This window comes from Sparus aurata, chromosome 21 (genome assembly GCF_900880675.1).
Source record: "Sparus aurata chromosome 21, fSpaAur1.1, whole genome shotgun sequence".
NCBI classification, from domain to species: Eukaryota; Metazoa; Chordata; class Actinopteri; order Spariformes; family Sparidae; genus Sparus; species Sparus aurata.
Genome location: NC_044207.1, coordinates 25,993,959 through 26,010,715, shown reverse-complemented (window position 1 = coordinate 26,010,715; position 16,757 = coordinate 25,993,959). Strand labels below are relative to the sequence as shown.

General features: G+C 41.1%; 2 protein-coding genes across 4 annotated transcripts; one reads left to right on the top strand and one right to left on the bottom strand.

Moving 5' to 3' along the window:
* Positions 1 to 229: 229 nt before the first annotated feature.
* Positions 230 to 7,056, bottom strand: rnf126 (ring finger protein 126). Its single transcript, XM_030401556.1, has 9 exons — positions 6,865 to 7,056; positions 4,911 to 4,969; positions 4,760 to 4,820; positions 4,430 to 4,668; positions 3,986 to 4,054; positions 3,817 to 3,886; positions 2,816 to 2,909; positions 2,237 to 2,352; positions 230 to 1,412 (listed from the first exon to the last, which is right to left on the bottom strand). Exons 1-9 carry the CDS (start codon positions 6,937 to 6,939, stop codon positions 1,260 to 1,262), a joined length of 936 nt encoding a protein of 311 aa, XP_030257416.1. The 5' UTR covers positions 6,940 to 7,056; the 3' UTR covers positions 230 to 1,259.
* A 1,708-nt stretch (positions 7,057 to 8,764) lies between these two features.
* Positions 8,765 to 15,740, top strand: sugp1 (SURP and G patch domain containing 1). Of its 3 annotated transcripts, none has more exons than XM_030403698.1 (14): positions 8,765 to 8,917; positions 9,467 to 9,635; positions 9,788 to 9,894; positions 10,278 to 10,526; positions 10,684 to 10,807; positions 10,902 to 11,002; positions 12,065 to 12,188; positions 12,279 to 12,607; positions 12,733 to 12,839; positions 12,937 to 13,114; positions 13,238 to 13,344; positions 14,529 to 14,674; positions 14,926 to 15,055; positions 15,196 to 15,740. In XM_030403698.1, the coding sequence occupies exons 1-14, from the start codon at positions 8,899 to 8,901 to the stop codon at positions 15,220 to 15,222; spliced, it is 1,917 nt and encodes a 638-aa protein (XP_030259558.1). In that variant the 5' UTR covers positions 8,765 to 8,898; the 3' UTR covers positions 15,223 to 15,740. The 3 variants fall into 3 exon arrangements, with proteins under 3 accessions (XP_030259558.1, XP_030259559.1, XP_030259560.1); XM_030403699.1 differs by having other exon boundaries at positions 9,791 to 9,894; positions 15,196 to 15,395; XM_030403700.1 differs by having other exon boundaries at positions 8,808 to 8,917; positions 9,445 to 9,635; positions 15,196 to 15,395.
* The last annotated feature ends 1,017 nt before the right edge of the window (positions 15,741 to 16,757 follow it).

The following is a 16,757-nucleotide window of genomic DNA, read 5'->3' as shown; positions in this document are numbered from 1 at the left end:
GACAATATCACTCGATCAATTTGGACATTAGAGCAAAGTAAGCCTCAGAAGAGACCGTCCTGATCCAGAGAAAAGCAGGTGAGAATAACATCCTGATCGATTACTTCCTACTTCTCACCTTAAGCAAGTAAATGGCAAAACTGTGGTCTTTCTTTTTAAAAAAATCAATATTGAAGCGTTATTAAATGTGTAAAATCAAACTGCACATTATCAGCAGAAAACAAATGTGTTTGTTTAAGCACTTTATTGTGACCGTACGAAAAATCAGTAAATAAAATAATAAACACTTGTTTGGTGAAACACATTTGGTCAGTTCCATAGAGGTAAGATGATCCCATGCCTGTTTTTTTTTTTTGTTTGTTTGTTTTTTTATGCGTCTTTTTTTTTTTTTCTCCTTTTACATTGCTCAATTTGTTGTTTCTTGGGCAAGGGTTCAATAAATAAGTAGGTCTGTGGATTAAAAATGTGTCCACTGTTGAGCCGTGTGGATCTTAACCTTGTCAACACACACCAAGTACACCGGACCAAGCATTAATAAAGATGATCTAATTTTAAAAAAGAAAGAAAGAAAAGAAACGAGCCCTAAAGGACTCTTTCCAATGCAAAAATGTGAAAAATCTTTTTTTTTTTTGTCAGTAGTTTATCCAAATTCACATTATCAACATCAGACAGAATTTTGTGCAAAATTAAAAAAAAAAAAGGTGCAAATAAATTAAATCTGATCCAAACACTCCGCTCGCCTCCTCTCCACAAGGTTTAAGTTTGATCCAGTAGCTGTACAGTGGCTCACAGTTCAAAATGAATTCTCTATCTACACATCTATGTACTCTGCACCACCACAGGAAATGTTTGTTTAAAAAAAAGAGCATTTTGTCTTTTAAATATAAAATGCGTCCCGGCCTCGTGGCAAAGACATGTCTCAGTCAAAAAGCAGTCCACTCCGACTCAAACTCTGCTCCGGTTCAGGTTACAATCCCAATCTTATTATCACTATTCACAGCCTTTCTGGATCCTCCATCATCACTGCCCGATCCCCCCCCCCCCCTCCTCAATTACTCAGCAACAATAGCAGCAGGACCTGGACCCAGCATCCGATCAGCACAGGGGGAGGGATGATGACTAACAGTCTGCAACAGAGTTCACCTCGACTCATATCGTCCACTTGAATTGAGACGGACGACTGTCCTGGAGCCGTTGGGTCGTATCTGACTTATGTTGTGAGGTGTTTTCGGATGTGAGGTGGCGCTGACGGTGAAAATCTATGAGTTGCTAGCAGCATTCTCATTGCTAGGTGAGCTAGGGGAGGAAGAGGAGGAGGAGGAGGGAGAGAAGTTCATTCCTGATAGCCCCGGCGGGTCTGTGGCTGTGTTCTGACCGCTAAGACTCTTCCTGCACACAGGACACGTGTCATGCTGTCAGAAACAAAGAGAAAAGGAGTATTTTCAGTACAGCTTACAAAAAGGGGACATACCATTGTAGCAAATTCTACAATACAAACGTATTGAGCACACAACGTCAAACAATTCACATGTGATTGAACAGCTAACATTAGCATGCTTCCAAAGCTCTGAATTGCCGTCCACATCTGAGATTAGTTCAGGGTTATATAAATGGCTGCTGCTGTTTCCCTTTGTTAAAGAAAGAGCTAAGTAATTGTAATTGAGAACAGGGATGTCAACATCTTAGACCGGCAGCTTACTACATTTTGTTAAATAGTAAATAATAGCAAAATAATAAAATAGCAAAAGAAGTGGATGACGAGTTGTTTTACAGCCACTTACTGAAGACTACTTCCTCTCAAATTGAGAGATTTCTTTGATCAGTGAAAGAAGAGTCAAGCAAACGGCTTCCAGCAACCAATATCAACCATTTACAAGTGTTAACTCAGAATGACAACAGCAGGACTCACACCTGACTCACTGCAGATTGATTAGAGCAAAAAAAAAAACAACTCCCTTCCATACAAGAGAACAGCAAACATGAACACAGTGACTGGGTTGACTGAAGGAAATAAAGAAACAAAAAAAGGAAATTCTGTCTAATAATAACTCACATATTATTATGTTTTTAGTGTCATGTAATGAAAGAATAATACGACAAACACGTCTCTCTCTGGATCCTTTCTGTAATTTCGTCAGTAGAGCCCCACAGACTTGTATCAGTCACAAATCTGCCATTATATTGTTATAAAGTTAGTGTAGCTGATACCAGTCACATTACTGATAGAGATACGTACCTGTTCCAGCCATGGTACTATACAGTCATTGTGAAACAAATGATTGCACGGCAGTTGTCTAACGTTCTCCTCGACGCTGTAGTCTTCTTTGCACACGGGACACTCTAAACCAGCACCTGCACAAACAGAAAGCAACAGTCTGTTTGTGTGTCTGTGTGTGTGTGTGTGTGTGTGTGTGTGTGTGTGTGTGTGTGTGTGTGTGAGACCCACGATCACATGCATGGAAGACTGTGTTCACACCGACTGTGTTTATTTAGTTAACACGGTGTAAAGGTTAAATTCAAGCACGTCACCTCTCCACCACTAACAAAAAACATGACAAAAGTTCAAATAGAAGCGTAGGAATCATTCACATTAGTATAATAATATAAAGAAATAAAAGAAAATATAATTTCAGTACATTTCAGAGGCAGTTATTGTCAGATTTCTACTCATAGAGGAAACATTGCGACTGAATTGACTTTTGTGTTATGACAGATAACCAAAGCAGCCACAGAGTTGTTTTTCTAGTGTAGAAAGGGTGAGAGACAAGGAGTGAGTAACAGTAAGTGAGAGTCTGTGAGGGAGACGTGGACTTACCCACATGTTCCTCTGTTATGGAGATGGTGGGTAAACTCTTTATCCTTTCTCTGTCTGCAGGAGGGGGACCCGTGTTCTCAAACTGGTTCAATAACTGCAAGTGACAGAGAACAGAATCACAATAAATGACTGCGAGAGTGAAGTTGTTCTGGAAACGACAACTTTAAAGACGTTCTCTTCCAAAATCTTGCTTATCTATTCGTCTGATTTGAAGAAAAGTCTCACCAAAGATTCATTTTGTGCAACAGAAGTGCATTCTGGAAGAAAAAGTGTTGTTTAGTGCGAACAGAGTACCTTCCGTGTTTCCTCCATCCTATCTAAAAGGCCACTTTCTTTAAAACGCATGAACCACTTTGAGGTTTTTGGATCCTGGTATCATTATATTGCTGTAAAACAATTTATCACACAATTCAAACATACTATATTATGTAAGGGTTAATGTATAGAGCGGCGGTCACTATCGGGAAAATAAGTCCCGACAGGATGAACCGGACCCCGACTATGTTACCGTTCATAGTGTTTTTCAGCAGAGAAATATAGTTCGCCAAACCGACACCGTTTCGCTTCTCCCTCTTCGCTGCTTTCCTCTCTTTTTCTTTTTTGACCGGTGACGACAACTCAACCTTTTGCCAAGAGTTGAAATCACCGTATTTTCCAAGAACATGAAAGTTAATGTGAAACTCATCCATACTAGTGGCCTAGGAGTACGTTTTTTTTCGATATGAAGTAGACTACAGATCAGCTGACGTCGCTTAGCGACCGAAGACGCTGGGGTGATAAGTGACCGGACTACTTGCGGAGAAAAGGTTGTAGAGCACGAAGTCCACCGAAATACGTGAATCAGAGGCAAAAAGGCCACTTTCCTTGACGACGGTCGAATATCCTTAGCAGCGGTCAATTATACGAAAATAATTGATCGCCGAACGTTGGGAAGGCCCATTCAAGTGAATGGAGCATTCTACGGCATCAAGAAGAGCCGTGTAATAACTAATAATATATACCTGTGTAATGATTGCATCAAGACCGTTGGCACCCCAGGCGTAGTCCATTGGATTGGAATGTAGCATACCCCTGAAAGTCATGAAGGTGGTCGACAAACAAGGAACAACAGTTAACACAGTGAGCCTCATTTTACATGTTTGAGCGTGCAACACCATTTATTACACTTACCATGGTCCCATCCCGATATTTGGCATGGCTGTAGGTGCTATAATTCCATTTACTAGCTGCTGGATGATTCTGTATCCAAAAAAAACATCACAGACAAACAGTTACAATAAGCATTTGTTCAATAAAACAGAAAAATTCAACTTCACAAAGAAAATGTCTGTATATAATAAATGAATGGTCATAAAAACATGTCAATGCTTCACACAGTGCTTTTGGTGTGAGCCAAAGCAGATCGCTTCAAGCCAAATGCTACATTATGTTCAAGATGTACCGAAACACATTATGCCACCATATTATAAAACTGGGAATATTACTGTTTATGTGTCTTATACCATAACATCTAAAAGATGTATTACTCACACAATAGAAGCAAATCCTCTACCTGTATCCTCTTGTGTCCCACCACAACCTCCCACACACACTCTACTGCCGAAAATGTCTCACCCCTCTAATGTGGGCACTCCTTCATGGCGCGTACCCTGTCGTCGAGGAACATGTCGACCCCGCGGTTGCCGCGCACTGTATCGCTGCCGTGATGCCATTTCCCTTTCTCTCCTGTTTTCTGTCTCCCTGTTGTCCTCTGCAGGTAGCCGCGTTCGAAGGTCGAAGTTTTCGTCAAAAATCCCGAGGGCGAACGGACCGTACCCAGAGGGGAATGTGAATAAATGTTGGTGATCCATGTTCTAGTAGAAAAGGCAAAGACAATGTCAAATCCTAGTGCCGCAGGGTCAAAATGTTTTCCCTGCGACAACTGATAGAACAAGTCACACTGACCTCAAAGGCTGGGCGGTTCTGATCACTGGTGGAGGACGTGGATGCGGACTCATTTTCAGTACTGAGCAAACACAGAAAGCAGAAAAACTGGTTCTCAAATGCGTCTGCTTTAAAACATCAAATTGACAAGACACACAATAATCCTCCGTACCTTCTCTCGTCAGGCAGTTCCTCAATGAAGCCAGATTCACAACGTGGACAGGTGTAGTCCTACAGTGAAAACAGAAAGATGAATATCTACTATGTAAAACACCAAAACCAACACATACAAAGTCATCTGTTAATTCAGTACACCCGGTAGAACGAATGCACGCTTCTACCATCATGAGGGCTGTGAGGTGTGTTAGAGGTGTTGACCAAACTGTAAGGTCATTTTGGAGGCTGTGTGTTACTGTTAATTTGTATTATGTTAGAGGTGTGTCGAATATATATAGTCTAGTCTAGTATAGTGTTTTCCCAATATACTGACTTTTCTAACTGATTCTATTCTATTCTAAGTTGGGGCTGGGCGGTATGGTCTTAAAATAATATCAAGGTATTTTTAGGCTGAACTGGGATATCTCAATATTTTTAAAATGTCCTCAAAGGCTTAAATGATTAAGCTTCAAATCACAATAACTCCCCCCCCAAATAACTCTTCGGTATTAATGTTGTGGTTATATTGTAGGGATTACTATTACCAGTACTTTAGCACAATAAAATGTATGATAAATAATCATCAGTAATGTGGATATGATGATTAAAGTGAAACTCTCGCCAAAATGCAACCTAGGCTTTTTTTGTGAATGTATACGAGTCAAACCTTCGTGTAAAAGCATAATTACGACGAAAGAGGCACTTTTAAGATTTACCGTATGGGTCTGGTAAGTTCAGGAAATGACATTACTTTCCTGTAACGCATTTTTCAAACCAGAAAAAGACAACACCTGCCATAATGTGATATAACAATATCCAGTATATATCATATATTTTGCCGAGCCATACTCAAGAAAGTGCGAAGAAAAGCCGCAACTAGTATTGGTGTATCGATACTGCGAACAATCAAGACCATTTGAAATATTCAGAACCAACATGTATTGATATATACTGGAGTCTATGCAGTGATCTGATCACTCATTACTTATCTATTAGTAATTGAGCCTGTTTCCCAGCAGCATCCCTTACACATGTGCAACATAACAGATTTTTTTTCTGCACACGTAGTCAACATTTATACACACGAATGTTGTAAGGTGTTGATTCAACCTTTGGCCCCTTTTGGAGGCTGTGTGCGGCTGTTAAATCCTCCTGTATCACAGATACTTCTAACATCACTGAAATAAATTGGATGGACAACATTGGAGGATTGCCTGTCAGTGTGAGGCAGTTCAATTCTATAGGACCACAGACTGCAGCCTCTATAGATGACACATTATGAGCACCTTCAATTAGTATGTATGCTGTCACACAGGTGAGCAGCTGTCAATAAAGTAACTGTACTGTAACGTTCAAGAAGCTTCCCATGAATGGCTCGACAACAGACTGCTGTGGCAGGCGGGCTGTTGCCTCAGCAGCAGTGTTCACTGACTGAGACTGGCTTTCTGTATAGTGAAAGTTTTTACCTCTCTTCGCGTTACAACCACAATACACAAGCACCAAGTGTTACATGTCCATATAGAGCTTTCATATTTGCTGACTGGTCACCATTAAAATACAACACAACCTACTAAACACCCTAGAAACCTGACCTTTATGAGAGAAACTACAGTGAACCTACGCTTTCTTTACTGTGTTAGCTTGCCTGCTGATGTTAAACGCCACCACTATGAGAGCTGTCAGGCTGTGGAGGTGGGCTGCATCTAGTTACTATTCATTATACATATAGGTGGGTGTGATTACCTAAAACACAAGATCATAACACGAGTGTAACCGCCAACTTAATTACTACCACTAGACTGTCACTCTGGACCGTTGTTGCCTAGCTAGCTAGCGTAGCCGAACAGCAGCAGTGAGTCGACGTGACTGGGTGTGCGTGTGCGCCAGAAATACACACACAGAAACCCACACAAGCCCCAAATTTAATTTCTCACCCTACGAATAGGTTAGTATGTCTCTTAGGTTCTTACCGGTAAACGGGGACTAATCTCTGCTGAACACCGGTGACAAAAAAACCGGCAGGGCCGTGGGGGAGCTTCAGCCATTTCTAAGCAGGAGAGCAGTTCGTACGATACGGACGGATAGCAACAAGGGACAAGAAAACCTGACTTTTGCTTTGGGAGAGTCGTGGAAACGGAAACATACGAGCGCCTACGTAACGTTACCATGGCAGCTAGAAAAACTTACCAACAAGAAGACTTCCGGTTTGATATTTACGTTCGAATAAAAGCGATCAAATCTTCACGTTGAGAAATTCAAATATACATATTTACATAAAAAAATAAAAAAAAACACACACACTTTCATCATAACTAATTTTTTAACAGAAGAGGATGTTGAGCACCATATAAATTGGGCACGAATGTTTTTCTGTCACTGTTCTTTTCTAGGAGTCAATACTTTCCATAGCACCTGTACATACACACTAAGATATAGTCTCCAGTTTTTAATGAAAGGCCCTAATGGCGACACCAACAGACTCAACAGACTCAACAAACTGATCAGGAAGGCTGGCTCTGTGATTGGCTGCAAACAGGACACTCTGGAGGCTGTGGTGGAGAGGAGGACAATGAAAAAACTGTTATCCATCATGGATAATCCTCTCCACCCTCTCCAACTCACACTGGTCAGACAGCAGAGCACCTTCTCCCGAAGGCTGCTTCAGCTTCGCTATAGATACAGGAAATCTTTCCTGCAACAAGCCATCACTTTATACAACAACTCTCTTACCTCTGCCTGACAGAGAACTCTGGTCTCTCTACTGTTTGTATATATTATTATTGTTTATAATATATTTTGCACATTTTGTTTTGTTGTATATATTGTTATTGTTTATTGTTTATAGCACACTGTGCATTTTATATATACACTATGTATATATTGCCTTCTATTTATGTTATGTACAAAGTGTTTTATTTGCGGACCCACTACTGCTGTAACAAAATAATTTCCCTGTCTGGGATCATTAAAGTAATTCTATCTATCTATCTATCTATCTATCTATCTATCTATCTATCTATCTATCTATCTATCTAATTTTCAGACATTCATAACTGACATTCACATTCAGACATTGCTATGATTTCCAAAAAATAGTGTATACAAGGGTACAAATGGGTTTAAGATGAAAAACGTATTGATAAATTATCAAGTGACTGGATTTAAAAAGCGTGTCATGTTTTACCATTTACCTTACATCTTACATTCATAATCTATGAGTCACAACGCAAAAAATGTTATTCATCATTTTAAGGAAGGTGTCCTTAAGGCAGAAAATTACAAAAAATATTTGACACATACTTCACAACCAAGTTATCCTGATGTCTGGGAGTGCAATCATGGGTGTACAGTGTGAACAGGAGGGAGCTGAGAACACAGCCATGGGGTGCTCCTGTGTTTTCCGGAGGTGTGACTGCCAATTGAACTGTCTGGGGTCCAGTTGCAGACTGTGATGAAGGTACAGTCCTCGAGCATGTTTTGCTATATTTGGTTTGAGTTGCCAGTTTATTCAGTTTAATCTTATCCAAGTCATTACCCCTGCAATATCATTATTTTTTTACGTTTAAAGTTAAAGTATAGGGGTGTCATTCTGAGCACGCCGTGTTCAACATCTTGACAACACAACTACACTGATGATTTAGACAGGACTATTGTGCTGGATTGCATTACATTGTACAAGTAATTACTTGAATGTAACAATGTAATGTACACTGGATTGAGCCTCGGATCTGTGACCTGTGATTTTTCACATTCATTTCGCTTTTGTGCAACACTGTGGTGTTTTTGGTTCATGTCTGAGATACTGTGGATTTGCAGAGATCATAATCTAAACAGAGGTGATGCTTTTATTCTGAAGACGCTGCGACCGGAAGTCTTGTCATTGCTTCTGCGAGCTTCTCGTCTGAGCTGCTCTCATATCGCAGCTACTGCGGTAGCAGGCAGCTGAAGGCCTTATTGTAGTCCGTTAGCGTTGTTTTCGAAATATATTTTAACCCAGCTACGCCATGGAGTCTAGCGACCCAGGTACATATTTAATGTTGATTTACCGAGATGCTAAGGCTAAATTTGTCGCACCTACACTCAGTAGCCTAAACACTACATTTAGCCAGGATATCGGTTAACGTAAACTAGCTAACTTGTGTAGCCGTTGGTCAGCTAGGTTAGCTTGCTGGCATAACTAGCCTACAGCCATAGCTAATGGTTAGCTCTTGTGGAAGTTACTAGATATGTAACGTATTAATCAACGGCACGCTTTGCATTAAATGTACTTCACCAATACCCACATTTCCTTCAAGTGCTTTTCCACATTCAGTTAACTAAAAGTCGTAACGGCTGCCAAAAGTAACCCTGTATAGCTACTGTAACAGTGTATGTCCGGTTCAGAGAAGCACTCTGATATGCTGGTATGCAATACAAAGTATAAGCTTAACCCTACTAATATCTAATAACTGCGTGGGGCATTTAATAGGACATCAGAAAGTGTGTATTTTGAAGCAGCAACTTCCAGATACAATGCTTTATAACATGCGTATTGTTTTCATATATTCCAGTTATCCCTCTTATATTTTTTAGGGCGAGGAGGATGGAAGCCCAAGCCTGGCCAGCCACAGAAAAACAAGATGAACATGAATATTCTCCGTCAAGAGAAGCTGATAGCTCAGAAGAAGATGGAGATTGAGGCCAGAATGGCAGAGAAAGCCAAAATGAATATGCAAACCCCAAGCAAACCCCTGCCCCCCAGGTAACAATATACTTTTGGATCTGCTATCATGGCACTGACGCAAAAAAATATGGTGTAATGCCTGGTGCTGTCAGTCAGTATCCATGAAGGTTTTCTTTGACACTAACGTCAAACTCCAATTATAATTGATACTTTGTCTTCTCTGATCTCAGTAGTTCTCCCACTCTTCAAGGACCTTCGTCAAACAAATTTGTGAACGATGGGAGCTTCTTACAGCAGTTCATGAAGATGCAGAAGGACAAACCCAACAATGTGTCTGGTTAGTACCTTGATCCACACAGTTTTGAACAAAAGGTTACAGTCAGGGGTATTATCACAGCGATGCTGGATTGTGAAATTACGTACAGCAATAGGAACTCTGAATAATAGCTGTGACCTTGTTGTATTGGCTCACATTGAAGACAGATAAAGTGGCTCCAAGCTGTCTGCAGAAAATCCTTGACGGCTGTACAGTCTTGGACAAAGGACATCTTGACCGAAGGCATTCGAATAGGGACTGTGAACGCTACTTTCTTGCGATGGTTAACTGCCAGTTGTACTTTTTGAGGAAGAAGCCTTATTGTCTTTTGCAAAATTACAGTTGCATTTACCTGAAGGCTTGTGCTAGATACTTTAAATGTGTGTCTTTTGTGCTCTTTCTAGGTTCAGCTAGTGATACCAAAACTTCCTCACCCTCAGCTTCATCACCAGGAGGAAATGCGCTTCAAAAGAAGAGCATCCTTGTGGGCAAGCGGCCCGGCCTCGGTGTCAGTAGCATGCTCAGTCAGTTCAAGAACTACTCACAGTCCAAGAAGAATCCTGTTCTCAGCCAGAGACCGAGTGTGTTTTGTTCTCCGGATGGTGAAGATGAAGAAGGAGAGGCTGATTACTCCAAATTCTTAGAGATGAAAGGTAATTCAAGGCCTGTGTTTTTCAGTGTATCTCTGGACAACTCAATGGCTTGGACAATTCAGTGCATCTTCTGCCTACTCCAGTGGCACAGATGCCTTGTGACTGGCATTTTGTCATAGGTGCCCTTAGAGTAAATGTACTCATAGCCTGCTTAAAGTCTCTCCCCCAGAGGATTCAGACACCAGACTCATTATCGACAAGATGGCTTCTTTTGTGGCGGAGGGAGGACCTGAGCTGGAGAGGAAAGCCAAGGAGGACTACAAGGACAATCCTGTTTTCATGTAAGTTCAAAGGATGGTTTAGCTCTTCTAAATGTATTTGCAAGCGCAGTATTTTAAAACTCATTTGATTTCAAATACTTTCTTTGCCTTTCAGGTTTTTATATGACGAGAACAGCATGGAGTATCTCTACTACAAAAAAAGAGTTGCACGATTGAGAAAGGATTTTCTAAGACCTGAGAATACATCAGATAATGGTGAGTTTCTCTCTTCTCACACTCAGTCTTCTGTCACTGTTGTGTTTGTCTTGCTTTCCCTCTCAGAAATTTTGCAAAAGAGGAAGACAGTATGTCACAGCCTGTCAAACCCCATGTCAGTCAATAGTCACAGTGTAGTCTTATAAACCAGACTAAATGTGACATTAAATGAAAACAACAGGAGCAAAGGACCAGTTCAACATTGGCTGTTAACTGGAGACTTTCACCTGATGGCTTTGCTAGAAGAATTACTTATTGTATTCTTCATTAAATTGTAACAGCCTGTTCATATGCAGGGTTTCTGAAGCTTGTATGAAATACATATACATATACATATCCTTAGTAATGTTTTTTGCTGGTATGGACACAAAATAGGTCTTCTGTTGCATTCATGATCTGAAAAAGGGTTTTAATTTGTTGAAACCTGTAGAAACCCTGCATGTGATCTGTCTTTGTTGTCTTTAACTTGAGTTAAACTGTTATTGATGGAAATATTCAGTTGCATTCTGACAGACACTAACTGTTATACAAAGATAATTTCAAGTCAAGGTGCTAATCTGGTTCACCATCAAACTGTTTGTTATTTATGGCTGTGAATGTACAGGACGTGGCTTCTTCAGTTTATTCGCTGGTATTTTTGTAAACCACATTTGGTTTTGCATTCGACTTTAAAAGCTGCAAATAACGTACTTTACTATAGCCACTTTTAATTTTCAATTATGATCTACACTAATCTGTTAATACACATCTTGCCTTAGTTTTTCCTAATTAAGTTTTATTAGGATTTTGAAAACAGAGTAAAGATTATAATCATAACCTTTAACATGATGAAAGGAAATTCACGCTGTATGTGCTGTAGTTTCTGTGGGCTTTATATGGTTTTCATTTGTTACAGTAAAAGCCTCACATCCATACAGTTCCCTATTCACCACCCCTGTCCCTCCTTGCTCCTTCCTCCTCTTATCCCCTATTGGCTCTAGACTGGTGGTGTGTGAGGGCCAGTTGAGTACGGTACAGTAGTAGAGTGTGAATTGAGTCCCAGTACTGATAGGCTGCTTAAAGTCTCCCCCCCAGTGGATGCGGAAACCCAGCAGGTGGCTGAGAAGCTGGCCAGGTTTGTGGCTGACGGTGGTCCCGAGGTGGAAGCCCTCGCTGCTGAGCGCAATCGAGACAACCCTGCCTTCAGGTCAGTCGCTGTGTATGTGACTCTGTTTCTGATCTTCACTTTATTTCTCTGTCATTTACCTCACACAAAATATCTTCTGTCCTTCTTCAGTTTCTTATATGACCAGCAAAGTCCAGCCTTCCGCTTCTACAAAGAGAAAGTACAGGAGTGTCGTGCTGCAGCGTCCCAGAGCTCTTCACCTCCAGCAGCTGAGTCAGGGAGAGACCTCCATCGACCAGCTGCGCCGCCATTATTGGGAATCCCTCCACCGGTGAACCACGCTCCTCCACCCCACATTCAAGAGGGAGAGACTCCGCCTGTCAAACGGAAGAGGAAGAGTAGATGGGGGTCCGAGGATGACAAAGTCGAATTGCCCATTCCTCCCATCGTTATCCCTCAAGAGCTCACTGTTCCGGATCCCAACACTCCCTCTCTCTCTGGTACTAAACTGCTAACATTACTTAGTTTTTTAAATCACATTTTAATTTGTCATTTTGGCCACACTGTCAGCTGATCCAACAATGAATCTATGAATATAAAAGGTTGGTGGTGATGTCTGTTTCAGCTCAGGAGCTCAGAGGTCTCGGCTATAAGAAGGGGAAGCCTCATGGACTGGTAGGAGTGACCGAACTATCAGAGGACCAGAAGAAACAACTCAAAGAACAACAAGACGTATGAAAATGGCAACCAAATACATTCATTGAGTTAAAGTTATCTGTACTGCTGTTTCATCAGTAATCAGTAAATGTGTTGCTCACTGTGTGTGTAGATGCAAGAGATGTACGACATGATCATGAAGCACAAGCGTGCGATGGCAGAGATGCAGCAGATGTGGGAGAAGGCCATCAGAGACCACCAACACGAGTACGACAGTGATGAAGAGGTGGACCAGATGGCAGGCACCTGGGAGCATCGCCTCCGAAAGATGGAAATGGAGAAGACTCGAGGTAAAGCACGCTTCTGCTACACTAGCAGCTGTCGGTGCTTCATAATCAGCTCTCATCAAGGTAAAGTGACTGTTTGTTTGTTTTTTGTTTTTTTTTTAAACCGTCTTGTCTGTACTTTTCCAGAGTGGGCAGAATCCCTGACAGAAATGGGCAAAGGGAAACACTTTATTGGTGACTTCCTGCCTCCTGAGGAGCTGGATAAGTTCATGGAGACCTTCAAGGCGCTCAAGGTCAGTTTCCCTCTGAATTCACTTGTTCCCGAGCCAAATATGGAAGGAATGTGCTGATGTACCAGCAGTAGGATTGCCCTTATCCATTAATCTCAGTTTTAGAGATGAACGCTCCGAACTAATGTAAATAACGTTTTTCAGATGTCCCACGGCTCATTAAATGTTTATAATGTGTTTTTAAGAGGCTTGTTGTGTACAGAGAACATAAGCAATTATCAGCACAGTCTCCTCAGAGAACTGTTAAACTTGTTGCTTGCATCTTCAGTGGAATTTGCAGTAACTATAAGCCATTAAATGCGTGCTTTTCCACTGGAAGGCCATGCATAATTTAGTAGAACTAAGGTCAGTCACAATGTCTGTAAACAGGATTGTAATCATCCATCCATGCCTGTGTTGTCAGGCTGCTCCTCAGGGTCAGGGGCACTGTGGCAAAAGCTAGCAGAGCAACTCCGATGTGTCTTTTCCCCTTTTTTTCCTGCAAATTCTTTTAGCTCCTCCAGAGGGATCCCCAGGAGGAGACTGTAATTGCCACTTGTTTATTTGAAAGTCTGTTAAATTCAATTTGGCACTGTTGTGGAAACCACACTTTTTTTCCCCCCTTTTAATAGCTGAAAACAGCACGGTGTGTCCATAGAGATTTCTTGTGTAATGAAAATTTACAGCCAGACTCACGAGAAGTTATTGGAAAGTCAGCAGTCACAAAGGACCCAGTATGTAATTGTTAAATGCCACACAACATAGCATTTGAGTATATTAAAATAAAGAGAAAAGCCTTTCTGGGAATTAAATAGTAAAAATAAGTTAGTTAGTTAGTTTTTGCTGGTTGTACTGAGTGAAGACCACCAGTATGGAGGAATATAGAGACACACCAACTCTTCTGTACTAAACACAATCAGATATCAAGCAGTCTGTCTATTTTCTTCAAGTTAAATCAATTAAAAGATGAAAATCCTGCCTCATCCATGCTAAATCAATGATCAATAATCTCCCCAACTTCCCTCTCGGTCAGTCAGATCCGACTGAAATGTTATTCTACAACATAAATAGAAGACACAAAGAGAAAAAGATAAAGTTGTATTGAAGCAAAGTATTTCTGAGAAGGTACAGAGTTTGAGACGGTGGAATTACGCAACTTTAAAGTGTTAAAAGTCTGAATGCACAACTTGAATCTTCTTGACTTGCAGGAGGGTCGGGACCCGGACTACTCAGAATACAAAGAGTTTAAGTTGACGGTGGAGAATCTTGGTTTCCGGATGCTTATGAAGATGGGCTGGAAGGAGGGCGAAGGCCTCGGCAGTGATGGACAGGGAATCAAGGCCCCTGTCAACAAGTGAGTACATCTTCATACATTTGCTTTTCTTTGAGTCATGTGAGAAAATATACCAAATCAAGTGTTTTTTTGAGTGCAGTCTGTACACAACAGGCACAATTTGAGTTTTTATTTCCACTAACAATGTCCTTCTTAATCTTAACCCGTGATTTTTTTCTACAAGCCAGAGAGCAACACTTACGCTCTGCGCTGAAACTACCAGACTGAGATTAGAAGAGAAGCTAATTGTCCGTCTCTCTGTCTCACTCCAGGGGAACAACAGCTATGAACGGAGCAGGGTTCGGAATCGAGCGTCCGGCCGAGCTCACAAAAAACGACGATGAATACGACGCTTACAGAAAGAGGATGATGCTCGCTTACCGCTTCAGACCCAACCCACTGGTAACCTCTGTTTCATATTGTTTACTGATTGTATGACATGTTTGTTTGCTGATGTTCATAGACTGTAAAAATCTACACTCATTGTTCTCCTTTGTTAAAGTATTTGAATTTAATCCGGCGTTTCGTTTGTGTTTCCACAGAATAATCCACGGAGACCATATTACTAATGTAGACGACTGTTTTTGTTTATCCTTGTTGATCATAAATTAAAAGCTGTTTTTTTTGCAGCTGTCACGGCCGTGCTCGGTTGAAGCACGGACACTGTTGCACAATAGACATTTTAAGATTTTAAGTGTGTGTGGAGACGAAGTAGAACGCTCGGTAGACGATCCCTCTTGTTTGAGATTTAATTTGGATTGGAAAAAAATACAAGTATTGTCTTTCAATAATGGAACCACAGTTTTGTTACATTTCAGTTTAAATACTGTAACTCCTTTTAGATATATCGACCTGCACTGTCTGACTTCTACATTTGATTCCTCTGTTTAGCTCGTGTTCACATTATGTTGGCTGTCAAAGCCTTGGACGACATTACAGACCTGACTAAATAACACTGTTATGTATTCGTACAAAAGTTTCTGTATAATTCCTGCATAACTTTCCTCATTGTGCTGTAACTAATTTTTGCTTCCTTTCACTCCAACCATCAGTGTTCACAATAAAAACAAAATGCATCTTACTGAAATGAGGAGTCACAGATATGTCTGCTGCACCGATGTGTTTATTCACTGTTTATTAGGAGCTAAGTTGAGCTCACCTTGTTAACGGTACACTGTGTGCAGGTTCTCTTCCAATCATGTTGTAACTGCCATCGGTGTTCATTTCTGTGTGGCTCTGAACAGCAGGAGGTCACCGAGTCGAGTTGACCAGGCCGAAGCGGTCTGCGATGAGGAGGGTGACAGATCAGTGAAATCAGACCTTCAGCTTGCCATTCCCAGGGGGGTTTACACGGGATAAATATAACTTCAAAATCCCAGCTAAGCAAGAGAGACGGTCTGGTGTTGGCCACTCAGTCAGACGCAACTTAAGCCACAGCAGGAGCTAAACCAAGGCACAGGGTGGCTAGTGACATGGTTGGAGTTGACCCTGTTTGACCCATGAGCCAGGCATTGTATTGTATTACAAATTAGCATCACAATATATTGCTGCTGGAAAGTACAAGTTGAATTTCATGCAAAGCGCATATGAATGCATGTTCACACTGTTACCTTTCATCTCACTACAAATAGATAGAGCAGTTCTGTTTCACTCTCACTTTCTGTCGGTCATGAAGTCACACATCACAGCAGAGACTCTGCACAGGTAGAGGAGCAGTTAGCGGGCGGGCACAGGAGAGACACGCACCTGTTGTATTGATTATTATTGTTGAGATGCAAAATAGTGCTCAGGTTCTCTTAATCGACTGACTTGTGGACACATCGATTATTAGGATCCAACATATTTAGAGAGCATTATAAATAATATTTTGTATTTTTCTTTTAATGTCAGACTCAGAGCATTGTGAGAAAAAAAGTTTCATGCCTATAAAGGTGAAAGGTGACGTAATAAATCAGTGATTATTAAGAAACACCTTGAGGATGAAGTACAGCAAATGTGTCAAGAGTTCTGTTAATATCCCTTTAATTCCTATATACATTTCTCTGACCCTCTTGTCGGTTCTGTTGGACTCTCGGTGTGTGTGTGTGTGTGTGTGTGGGAGGAG